This window comes from Marmota monax, unplaced genomic scaffold (assembly GCF_021218885.2).
Source record: "Marmota monax isolate L192 unplaced genomic scaffold, Marmota_monax_Labrador192_F-V1.1 WCK01_AAM20220418_F8-fsc00015, whole genome shotgun sequence".
Lineage (NCBI taxonomy): Eukaryota > Metazoa > Chordata > Mammalia > Rodentia > Sciuridae > Marmota > Marmota monax.
Window position 1 is genome coordinate 12,570,648 of NW_026692194.1, and position 12,389 is coordinate 12,583,036.

The 12,389-nt window shown below is 39.7% G+C and overlaps 1 protein-coding gene across 3 annotated transcripts in view; it reads left to right on the forward strand.

Annotated features, from left to right (window-relative positions):
* The first annotated feature begins 1,993 nt into the window (after positions 1-1,993).
* The window catches only part of Rtn4 (reticulon 4), a 68,254-nt gene continuing 57,858 nt past the window's right edge, over positions 1,994-12,389 (forward strand). The window contains exon 1 of one of the 3 annotated variants that reach the window (XM_046423941.2): positions 1,994-2,785. In XM_046423941.2, the coding sequence (XP_046279897.1) occupies positions 2,245-2,785 (541 nt within the window). In that variant the 5' untranslated portion in view covers positions 1,994-2,244. The remainder of the gene's footprint in view (positions 2,786-12,389) is intronic. The other 2 variants (XM_046423939.2, XM_046423947.2) reach the window with 2 other exon arrangements.

The following is a 12,389-nucleotide window of genomic DNA, read 5'->3' on the forward strand; positions in this document are numbered from 1 at the left end:
TTTATAGTAGGGCTTTTTCAGCTCATTACTGTTTCTGTTGTGTAGTTCTATGGGTTTTGCTAAGTGTATAATGTTATATATCCACCATTACTATATTATACAGAATAGTTTTATTGCCCTAAGAATATCTAGTGCTTCACCTAATCAACCCTCCCCCCAAACCCTACTTTTCTTCTTTAATACCCAAGCCTAGGGTAACATTAATTAGTTGGAGCTAAGAATTTGCTTAAATAACCAGTGATTCCCCATGGCAATCAAAATGTCTTAATCATTAATGTAGACTGGCACTGTCCAAAAAAAAAAAAAAATACAATGTGAATAATGTGTGTATTTAAAATTTTCTAGAAGTTGCTTTAAAATCTAATAAGATGAATGAAGTTAACTTAATGTTTATTTTATTAAAATATTAGTAATTTCAACATGAAACCTAAATGAAGATTGATACTTTCACTTTTTTTTGGTACTAATTCTGGAAATTCCGTATGCATTTTACACTTACAGAATATCTCATTTCAGGCATTCTGAGTGTTCAGTAACCACAACTAGCCAGTGACTAAGGGTTTTGACAGCAAAGATGCATCCTCTCAGCAACCTGAATGTATGTTCTTCCAGGCTTCTGGAATAGGCATGCAGCCAATCTGTTTTAAAATATTGCTATATTTTTATTGGTGCATTACAATTATACACAATATGGGATTTGTTGTTACATGCCTACAACAACATAATTTAGTCAATTTTGTTTTCCCGCACTTCCCCTCGATTCCCTTCCTCTACTTTGCTGGGCTCCCTTCTATTTTTATAACCCCCGCCCCCTTCTCTATCTTGCACACATGAAAAACAGGACTCTTGACTTTTTGAGTTTGGCTTGTTTCACTTAACATTATGCCCTGAAGTTCCATCCATTTTCTTGTGCCAATGACTTCATTTTTTTTTTCATGGTTGAATAAAGCGGTCAATATTTTTTAAAGGTATATATTAGAAAGATAAAAGGGCTCTTTAAACCTCTGGGTGCTGATTCTTACATGTTCTGAAACCACAGTCTTTAAAACTCACCAGCTTCAGTAAAAGTAGACTGGGGAACAACCTTTCCGCATATCAAACCAGTGAGTATTGGGCTTCCTGACTCCAAGAAAGCCTGAATCCTCTGAAATGTTGACTCACTGCTTTAAGGTGATTGAAATGTAACGTGAACCAAATTTGCACTTCCAAAGAATCTTGCTGCTACCACTTCCCTCTCTCCCTCCCTTTCTCTTTTTGGATGACTCATTCTCCCACCCTGTTAGAGTCCTGCAGCAAGCAAGCGCCCAAAGAGCCGACTTTTAGATGGTGGACCCGATATCCCCACATAATCTAGCACAACTGTTTTTGCCTACCGCACTCAGGGTCTGCCTGCTGTATTGATTGGGAATGAGCCTAAAACTGATACCAAAACAACAACAAAAATGTTCTCTGAGAGTAGGTGGTGATCATAATATGGTTAGGAATCTAAGTTTTTTTTTTTTTTTTTAAATCTTGTATTTCAAAATCTTTAAAAAATCCTTACGGCCTACTTCACAGTCCTGTTAACACCTTTCTTCACATAGGGTTTTTTCCTTTCCGGGGAGGAAAGTTTCCACCTCTAGTCCCCCAGGATAACGCCCTTCCGGCGGCTCTCAGGGAACCTCTTCAATCCCTGAGGGCGGGCGGCCAGTCCCGGGTCGCAGACCGAACTGGAGCTGCAGGCAAGGCCAAGACCCCACCCCACATCTACACAAGGCGAGGGGAGGAGGGTAGAGGTCTCAGATCCAAACTCCGCCCACCGGGCACAAGACCAGCCGGTGAGAGAGAAATGCAATAAGTCCCACCCACTCTCATCTTCTTCCCTTTCTTTGGACAGACGGGTTGCCCATCTTCTCTATCCTACAGTCGATTGGCCCTCTCCCTCCCGCGCCAGTCCCTGCCCTCCCTGTTGGGGCGGGTGAGTCACGCCAAACTGGGCGGAGAGTCTACTGGCCTCTCTCCTTCGTTCGTCTGGGCGGCGGCGGCGGCAACTGGGGACGGGGCGGGTGGCGCATCACGGGCGCGGAGGCAGGAGGAGCAGTCTCATTGTTCCGGGAGCCGTCGCCACTGCAGGTCCCTCGACTCGGTTGGCCCGGCCCCTCTTAGTACTCCCCAACCCCCACACAACCGCCTGCGGCTCTGAGGAGAAGCGGTCCCGGCAGCGGCAGCAGCAGCAGCTGCAGCATCATTTCTGACCCGCCCGCCATGGAAGACATGGACCAGTCGCCTCTGGTCTCCTCGTCCGCGGACAGCCCTCCCCGGCCTCAGCCCGCGTTCAAGTACCAGTTCGTGAGGGAGCCCGAGGACGAGGAGGAAGAGGACGAAGAGGAAGAGGAGGACGAGGACGAAGACCTGGAGGAGCTGGAGGTGCTCGAGAGGAAGCCCGCCGCCGGGCTGTCTGCGGCCCCGGTGTCCCCCGCCCCCGCAGCGCCCCCGCTGGACTTCGTGGCCCCTGCGCCCAGGGGGCCCCTGCCGGCCGCGCCCCCCGCTGCACCCGAGCGGCAGACGTCTTGGGACCCGAGTCCCGCACCATCGACGGCGCCCGCGCCATCCCTTCCGTCCGCTGCCGCAGTCTCGCCCTCCAAACTCCGAGAGGACGACGAGCCTCCGGCGCGGCCTCCTCCTCCTCCCCCGGCCGGCGTGAGTCCCCAGGCCGAGCCCGCGTGGACCCCGCCCGCCCCGGCCCCTGCCGCGCCCCCCTCCACCCCGGCCGCGCCCAAGCGCAGGGGCTCCTCAGGCTCTGTGGGTGAGTGCAGCGCCCTCCCGCCTCGCGCCGCCCCTCGCGCCCCTCGCGCCCCTCCGTCCCCTCCGTCCCCTCCCTCTTTTGTGTGAAGTCCCCGACGCCTAGGGCAAGGCCTCCTCTCCGCCCGGAGGGGGCTTTGTCTGCCGACGTCGGGGCGATGGCGCCCCCATTTGGTGGGAGGCGCTGGGGAGAAGGGTGGGGCGGCCGCGGAAACCCAGACTAGTTCTTTATTGTCTGTCTCGGTTTCGGGGAACACGTGCACCCCACCCCACTCCTACGTCCTTTCCTCTGGTCCCCAGTCCACTGCGACCCGGAAGTTAGGCACCACCCCTAGTAGGAGCTGGGTGTGGACCAAGGAATTAGGGTTGTGGATTCGTTGGGGTGACTTGGCTTCGAGGTGAGGATGGAAAAGCCTTGACTCCTTTATCTTTTTAGGAGGGCCCTTTCTAGACCAGTCTGATTTTCCGAGGGTCTGTTGGTTTGCATTCAGCCCGGACCCCCGGCTCACTCACTCCCTGTCTGGCGTGGGGCCCCCTTACGCTTCACCCCTCCTCCTTATGCGCTTGTGGGGAGCTGGCTTAGTGGAAAACGTCCACCGTGACCCAACTGCAGTGAAGGGAGAGCGCCTCCAGTGGTGTGGTGCGAGGAGAATTGGGAAAAAGAGACTTCTGGCGAAGTCCTGCCACCGCCCTGCTCTGCCAAGGGATATGTGAAGACTCCCCACCTGCTAAACCGAGCCAGGGAAGCGGGATCTGGGCGTAATGTTTCATCCCGGCGCAGTTTTGCAAGGGTCTTAGCTGCAGGGTGAGAGGAATTGCCAAGTATTAGTGTGGACCGGCTTAGCCTCTTACTGCATCATTAATTGACTCTTAGAGAAGCAAGCAAAATGGTTGACATTTTTAAGGGAAAACCTGTGGATTTCTTGCCAGGAATTGACAAAATGATATTGTGACAAATTTACCATAAGACCTAATGAAATATTTTGAGACGGACGTTTTCATATATTGGTGAGAGATGCTGTTTCTTAGAAGAATGCGGTTTTTTAAAATTTTTTTTTAGAAAAATAACGTTTTTGATGGACTAAAACAAAACGTGTGTTTTATAGTTTTGAATCTCTTTATTCACTTAGGTACTTGATTATATATTATTTAAAAAGGAACACTTTATTGCATTTTGTATCTTGGGAGATTATTTTAGAAGGGATAAAGTTAAGTTTATTAGAGATTAAGAATGCATCTGAGATGCATATGGGTAAATAGGTTGTTGCTTTGGGATATAGTGTCCCAATATATAAGTATAAAGGTCAAGAAGGAAGTGATGTAACTGCCTGCTGAGAGATCTTAATAACCTTGTAGGCTTTGGGAGGTAGTTCCTTTCCTAGAAAAAGAATACCAGTCTGAGATCACACGATTTGTTTTTTTCCATTCACTTGTCCACAGTGGGGAAAATAAGCCAGTTGTGATGCTTCTGAGTAACATTTTATACTAACATACTGGAAGGCACTACTTAAAACACTAGTAGAAGATCAGGAGTAACTGAAGTGTTTTGTTTTTTTTGGCAGGAAAAATACACATTTGAGGGAAACTAAGGTAGAAACGTATAAATTAAGAAGAATTTTTTAGACAGGAAATGTAATGATTGACAAAAGAATAAATACTAACTTGTTTTATATTTCCGCATGGGAATATAGTTTTGTTCTTTGAACATCGTGGATTCAGGAGGTGACAGTATTTTCTTGAAGTCTTGATTGTTGGAATATTAAGTTCGGAAGGCAAAGGAGAGAGAATATTGCCTACTCAGGAATTCTGTACAATTTTGTATCCATGATACTTGAAATCTTCCATTCCTTTAGTGAATGCAAGGACAGTGATTATGGTTGTGGATATTTAAACTGTTTCAGAGCATCTAGATTTCTTAATGCACTGAAGAGTTTGTTCATTTATTGTGCTCCTTATTGATAGCCTGTTGAGACAAAGATGCTGTTCTAAGCTTTAAGGGGATAGCAATAAGCAAGACACTTGTTTCCCAGGGGAGAGGGATACAGATAATCACATGAAGAACTCAGAATAGTGTTGTAATGAAATAAACAGAATTATGGCATGGGAAAAATAATTGAGATGTGTGGGGCCTTTTTTTATGTTGGGTGACATTAAGAAAGATCTGGAGAATTCAAGATTTGATCTGCGGATCAAATCCAAGCAAGTCTTGGGGCAAACCCCCCTGAGGCAGTAATGAGCTTTGTTAAATGTTTGAACATCCAGTAGGAATGGTGAGAAAAACCTGGGGAAAGTGGTGGCAGGTGAGTGTGAAGCTCTGGGCTGCCCTTAAATCATTTGGGGGCCTCTTAGAGGCTTTAATCTACTTATTTTAGGAATATGCTCCTTAATTACAGTTTTGGAGTTAAAATATAGTCTTGAAGATTCACAAGACTGAGAGGACTGATGTGATTAAAGACAAAAAGAAGATGAGAAATGTGTAGAGCATGGTTAGAAACAGGCTAACCTAATTATAACAGGATTTATAAATTTCTAGCATTTGTGCATTTAATATTGGCATTTTTGTTAGTTTTTACCTAACTTTGATTTTAAGCAGTTGGTGAGTCATAATTTTGCTCTTTGCTATTGTCCCTCTAGCATTTCCACGGCAATGCATTAACTTGCATCTCATTTGATGACCATTTTTCATAGAGAAACATGACTTCCAGTTGAACAGGTGGTTGGCCAACTCTCAGTCTTGGATATGCAAGGGAAATTGAATAGAAATTGATTTGAGAGAAATTCAAATGTTATTAGAAATGATGATTTTGAGCTGGTCTCTGGACATATTCTGAACCATAGTTAAGACTGAAAATGTTCAGTGGGTCTGGATTCAGAAGCATATATTGGATACCAAATTAAGGAATTTGGATTTTAACATTTCCTGTTTTAATCCATGCTCTGCATCCAAAGTTACCCTTGTTTTTGCTAATTTATATTATGAAACTATAATAAAATGTGTTTATTACAGTTATTTCTTTTGCGGGGGGGCCACCAGGGATTGAACTCAGGGGCACTCCACCATTGAGCCACATCCCCAGCCCTGGTTTGTATTTTATTTAGAGACAGGATCTTGCTAAGTTCCTTAGTGCCTCTCTGCTGTTGCTGAGGCTGGTTTTGAACTTGTTATCCTCCTGCCTCAGCCTCCTGAGCTGCTGGGGTTATAGGCATGCTCCACTGTGCCCAGCTATTGCAGTTCTTTCTAAAACATAAAGTTACTTAATTATTTCTCATTCCTTTCCTAAATTGCTGTTTTAGGCATTGGGTAGCTATTGAAGATTATTGAACTATAGCAAAGCATTATGAAAGCATTGTTTGAAAATTGGTAACAATATTCAGGATAAATTGGAAAAAAACTAAATAGTTTTTTTTTTTTTCCTAAAAACTACTTTGAAAGCTTTTGCAGTAATTCTGAAGGGGTGAGGGATTAGATTTTTACTGGTTCATTAATGAAAATGGACTAAATGAGAGGATGGATATTGAGGGACTATAAGAAGCATGATTTCTTTAATTGGCTGTGATGCTTTATAGTTAGGTTACAAAGAGACTTTATAAAAGAAGAGTTGATAGGACTTAGAGACCATGAATGTAAATACAAAGAAAAGAATATTAGTGCCTTTTAAATCACATTCAGAGACTGTCCAAAATCTTTGTTTCACCATGGAAATATGACTGAACATGGCTCATAAGTGTAGGATATGGCTTTGTGTTAAAAGACGATTATTCTTTTATAAGTCATTTATTATCAGTTCTTAATATAAAGTTCAAGCAAACGGTGACATAACATTCCCAGGAAGTAGATGCCTCTAAAGAAAAGAATGTCATGTTCTGTCCATTACCTATCCCTCCTCCATTTTTATCTAGATGATGATGGAAAGGAATAGAAGTGAGTATAGATATTCTGAATCCCTCCTTTTATTAATCCATTTCTGATTTTCTGACTAGTTAAAAAAAATTTGAGAACAAGTGATATGCTCTTTATGGATAAAATGAATTTTGTTTCAGATTGCTTCCTAAGAAACTCATGTCCAGTTTGTGGTGTTTTATAATAAGTTGTAAATCACCTCCTTTTCATAATGAGGTAATGAATACAAGTGGAAGCTTTGATAAACAAGTGGAATTGTATTAGAAAACATGCTATTTTAGTGCTATACCACTGTAAACTTAGAATTTACTATAGTTATATAAAACTTTTCTAAGAAGGAGCATATAATCTTTTTTCATTAGTTGCTCTGTTTTATGTGTAATTTCGTAATATACCTAAAAGCAATTCATTTGAAATACTGTTTGTACATTTTAAAGGTACTTTGTTAGTTTAGGATGAAAGTACCAGCTGAATGGTTATTTCTTTTCTGTTTGTTCTTTTTTGAAGTGGGGCTCGGGGTGGAGGTATAGATCCTGGGGATTAGCCCCTGGGCCTTACACATGGGCTCTACCATTGAGCTATACCTCTAGTTTCTCTTTGATATTTCTTGTTATATAGAAGTAAATGTTGTAGAGACACCATACATATAGCACATTTTTTTGAGATATTTTGTTCCTTTTTCTAAATACACAGTTTAGAAGGTCCCTTTGGGGTGACAGTACCAGGGATAGAAACTAATGACAGATGGGGCTAGGGTTGTGGCTCAGTGGTAGAGTGCTCGCCTAGCGCATGTGAACCCTGGGTTCGACCTCAGTACCACATAAAAAATTAATAAGTACATATATTTAAAAAAATTTTAAAAAAGGAAACTAATGGCAGAACTGTAGGTCATCAGTAGTGTTTCAAAGGCTGAATGTGACCTTTGTAGATACCTTGTGTAAGGACACAGGAATGCAAAATGATGAGACCCACCTTTACTGAAGCCAGGGTTTTCTTAGACTAAGGCCATCTTCCTTTCTAATCCCAAAGGAGGAGTTCATAATTTCACATGTAAGTTTCTGGGTTTTGTTTTTTGGAATGATTATTATTAAGAAGTTGTTTTCCTCATCTGTTCTCATGTATTCTTATTGCTTCATCATATTATATTTTGTACTGCATATAAGACAATGGTATGTTTACTCATTTCTGTTCTCTACCACACCATATACTCTTTGAGGAAAAGGACTAACTATATGGCATTGTGTCCTAGTTGTTGAACATAGTGCCTCAGATGTGGTAGGAACTCAAATTATTTGATGAGTAAGATGTTAAAATATTGGTATTATGTATTTCCACAGTTTTTTAAAAAAATATCTTTATTTTATTTATTTATTTTTATGTGGTTGAGGATCAATCCCAGCACCTTGCACGTGCTGGGCGAGCACTCTACCACTAAACCACAATGGATGTTGATTGTATTAGTCTATTTCCTTCATGTAACAAAGTACCTGAGGCTAGGTACTTTATAAAGAAAAGAGATGTATTTACAGTTATGGAGAGTCAAAGACTTAAACGTGGCTTGATTTGGCTCTGATGAGGACCTACAGTGAATGGCATCACAGTGATGGGAGCACATGTAAGAGGGAGAGATCATATGGTGAGTCCTGGATAAGGGGGGACTGCTGTGTTTTATTTAATCTGTTCTTTAATGATACATATTTAGGTTTATTCTTAGCTTTCTGTATTATAATTGCTGTGAATACTCATAATTACTTGATCTTGTATGTGTTGTAGAATAAATCCATGCAAGTGAAAGCACTCGTTCAAAGGGTATTTGCATTTAAAATGTTAGATAATGCCAAATTGTCCTACAAAGAGTTGTTACAACTTCTGTTTCCCACCCGAGGTACCTTTTTCCTTATTATGCCTCTACCAACAATGTTTTTGATTGGTATACTACTAAGTGGTTTAGCAAGTTGTTATTTTAATTTACATTTGTATATTTTTTTCATAGGTTTAGGTGCCAATGAATATTTTCCAATTACTGCTTTTGTCTATTCTTGTTAGTTTTTGGTTTTTTAGATGTAGAATCACTGGAGCTATTGTAAGGGAATAAGCTTTTGTCATGTGTCTTTCTTGATTTATTTGTATCTTAACCATATGTGTTTTTCTGTGCATAAATTTTTAGTCAGTTTTATCATTTTTTAATGATTTTAAGTCATAAAAGGCATGAATTGGTTGTAGAAGGGCCTTCTTTAGGATCATAAAAATTTTCTGCCAGGTTTTGTTTTAGTATTTTTATGATTTAATTTTGATATTTAGTTAATTTTAATATTTAGTTCTTCTAAATTTATTTGCATTGTATTTTGTTCTGGGAAATGAGATAATGATATAGTTTTCTGTTTCAACATGATTTCCCATTTGGACCAATACCACTTATTGAATCATTGATCTTAACAAGTTTGTAATGCCACTGTTGACATATTCTTATACGAGTGAAATATTTTCTCTTCTGTTGTATTTGTCTGTTTAGATCGAAGTATCAGACCCTTTTAATTGCTATAACTTTTGAAGAAAATTCTAGCTAATAGGGCTTTTCCAGAATTATTTGTCCTGGCTTTTTGTGCATACATAATTTTCTACCTGATTTACAAAATTGTTTATCCAAGTCTTCTCTGTTGGATTTTAGTTGATGATATTACATTTATAGAAATGTAATATCATTTTTGGGAAAATTGATGTTTTTAGTATTGGTATTATATATTTCCATAGTTTTTTTTTAAAAATATTTTTATTTGTTTATTTTTATTGGTGCTGAGGATCAAACCCAGCACCTTGCACGTGCTAGGTGAGCACTCTACCACTAAACCACAACCCCAGCCCCACAAATAGTTTTTAATTAATGAGTAGTTCTTTAAAACTTTAGTTGATAAAATGTGAAATATATAGCCTTTTAAAAATATTAAGTATTCTAGCTTGCTTAGTATGAAATACTGGATTATACAGATATTTGGCTCTTCTTATTCAGTTGATTTATAGGTAAGATTGGAAATAAAAAAAAAATCATCTGTTTTTTCACTTCCCAAAATTTTGTGTATTTAGAAAGGAAAATAAATTCTCTGTACTTCTGTCAAATACTCAAATTTTCTTCTGTTTTTCTTGGTTTCCTTTTTTTTTCTTTTAAACCAGGAATTGAACCACTTAACCACTGAGCCAATTGTTCTACTCCTAAGTACAACTTCTTCTCATCCTTTATTTTCACATACTCAATCCTAAGCCTAGTTAAAAAAAAGTACATTAACTCTTAACCAACATACCAGCGTGGAACATGGACCACCAATATAATCAGCCAACTTTTTTTTTTTTTTTGTACTGGTGATTGAACCCAGGGGCGCTTTTCCACTGAGCTACATCCCCCACCCTTTTTATTTTTTATTTCAAGACAGGGTTTTACTAAGTTGCTCAGGGCCTTGCTAAATTGCTGAGGCAGGCCAGTCATGAGCCACTTTGCCTAGCTAACCAGGCAACTTCCAAGTCTTATTTCAACCCAAAATGTTGTAAACTTTCTTTATGTGTGATAGCAGTTTCATCAATGAGAACAAGCCTTAAAGAAATAATGATTTGTAAAACCTGTTGGCCAATAAAGAATTCAGAGAATGCTATTTAAAAAAAAGAAAGAGCTGGTTGAGGTAGTGTAAAACTATAATCCCAGCGGACTCCAGAGGCTGAGGCAGGAGGATCAAGGCCAGCCTCAGCAATTTAGCAAGGCCTTGAGCAACATAGTGAGACCCTGTCTCAAAATAAAAAAATAGAAAGGGCTGGTGTTGTAGCTTAGTGGAAAAGCACCCTTGGGTTCAACCCCTCAGTACTAAAAAAAAAAAGTTTTCTGGTTAATATTGATGGTCTGTGTTCCAAATTGGTTAAAGAAAGAGTTAACACATTTTTTTCTTTTTCTTTTTAAACTAGGCTTAGGGCTGAGTATGGGTCAGTAAAGGAGGAGAAGAAGTTGTATTTATTATGAGACGGACAAGTATTAGATAACGGGAGAAACACAAGTCCTGTATTGTAAAGAATTTTCTGCTTTTAAAACCAGGGATGTTTTGTGGTTGTACTTTAAGAATAGCCACATGTTTACATATCTGTGTACTGCTTTTATGAAAGTAACCTAACTTAGGGTTCTGTGTCTGCCTGCAAAGTTTTTTTCCTCCCAACTTTGTTAGTTGTTTTGTAAACCTGAGTTATTGGAAATCGCTATTATTAATTTCCTTTATCTCAGTGTTCTTATGGCCTTAGATGGAAGTGAGAAAAGAGGGCTGGGGATGTAGCTCAGTGGTCAAGTGCCCCTAAGTTTAATCCCTGGTACCAAAAAAAAAAAAAAAAAAAAAGTGTTTCTAAGCTACCATTGCATTTGATCTCAGAAAGTAAGGGAATTTACTTTATCATAGTCATCTTTAGATCATTTCAGTCTAAACCCATCAACATCATTTTAAAATTAGTATTTTAACTAGAGTAATTGTTTTATTAATTATGTCAAATTCTGATATTTTAATTTTTATACAAAGTTTGTTAAAAACTTGGTTAAATGCTTTTGCCTTGCATAAAGTAAATTATAAAAACTAGAATTTAGATCAGGTACTTTATCATTAAATTATATTAGCTATCTATACTACATACAGATCTGTTAAGGATAAGGGCTGTAAGACATCACTTTTGAACAAAGATTGAGATATGGTCACCAGCCAGCATACCTATAGATGCATGCCATCTGTCTGCTTCACTAAAATTTTTGTTAACGAAACATTGTAAGGGCTGTAGTTTAGTACTGATATAATGAAATGTGTATTTTAATGGTCTGCTAAGAGTTGTGGATAAAACTAATGGCTTCAGTACAGTATCATTTTAAGTTTGTTTATATTGCCTCATCTCTATTTTGGGGGGATTTTCTTTCTTTTTTAAAAACCTTTTATTATGGAAAAATACCAGCAAAGGCATACAAAATAGTGAATGAAACCTGTATGTTCTCTAATTTAACTCAATTCTGACAGTACCTATCTTTAGTTCAGTTGATAGTTGTAAGTCTAGTTCTCTGGAACTTCAGACAGATTAGGCTATAAATTGTGGTTCCCATGACCCCCTTCTTGGGTTCGGTTAATTTGCCAGAGCAGCTCATATAATTCAGGGAAACATTTATACTTTACTATTTATTATAAAAGATACTACAAAGGATATAGAAAAGTAGCCACATGCTTAGGTCAATGCATAAGGGAAGAGAGTAAGGCATAGGGGAAGGGGCAAGAGCTTCCTTGCCCTCCAGGGTACCACCATCTATGAACTTCCACAGGTTCAGCTATGTATATAAGTTCTCTGAACCCAGTTCTTTTGGGTTGTTAGGGAGGCTTCATTATGTTGGCATGCTTGGTTATATTCTGGCCCTTGGTGATCAACTTAACTTTCAGCCCTTGTATCCTCCCTGGAGTCTGGACCTGGAGTGAAGTCTAAGCGAAGCCTCCAATCATCCTGATGCAATTTGGGGATCTGCAGCCACCAGTTATCTCATTAGCATACAAAAGACAATTTTATCACTTGGGGAAGAGTCCAAGGTTTTAGGAAATGGGATGAAGACCAAAAGTATATTTTGTCGAAGTATCACAACCTTATTTAGCCATTATAGCCTTAACAGCAATCAACCATGGTCCACCATGCCATTTCCAAATGCTTATAAATATGT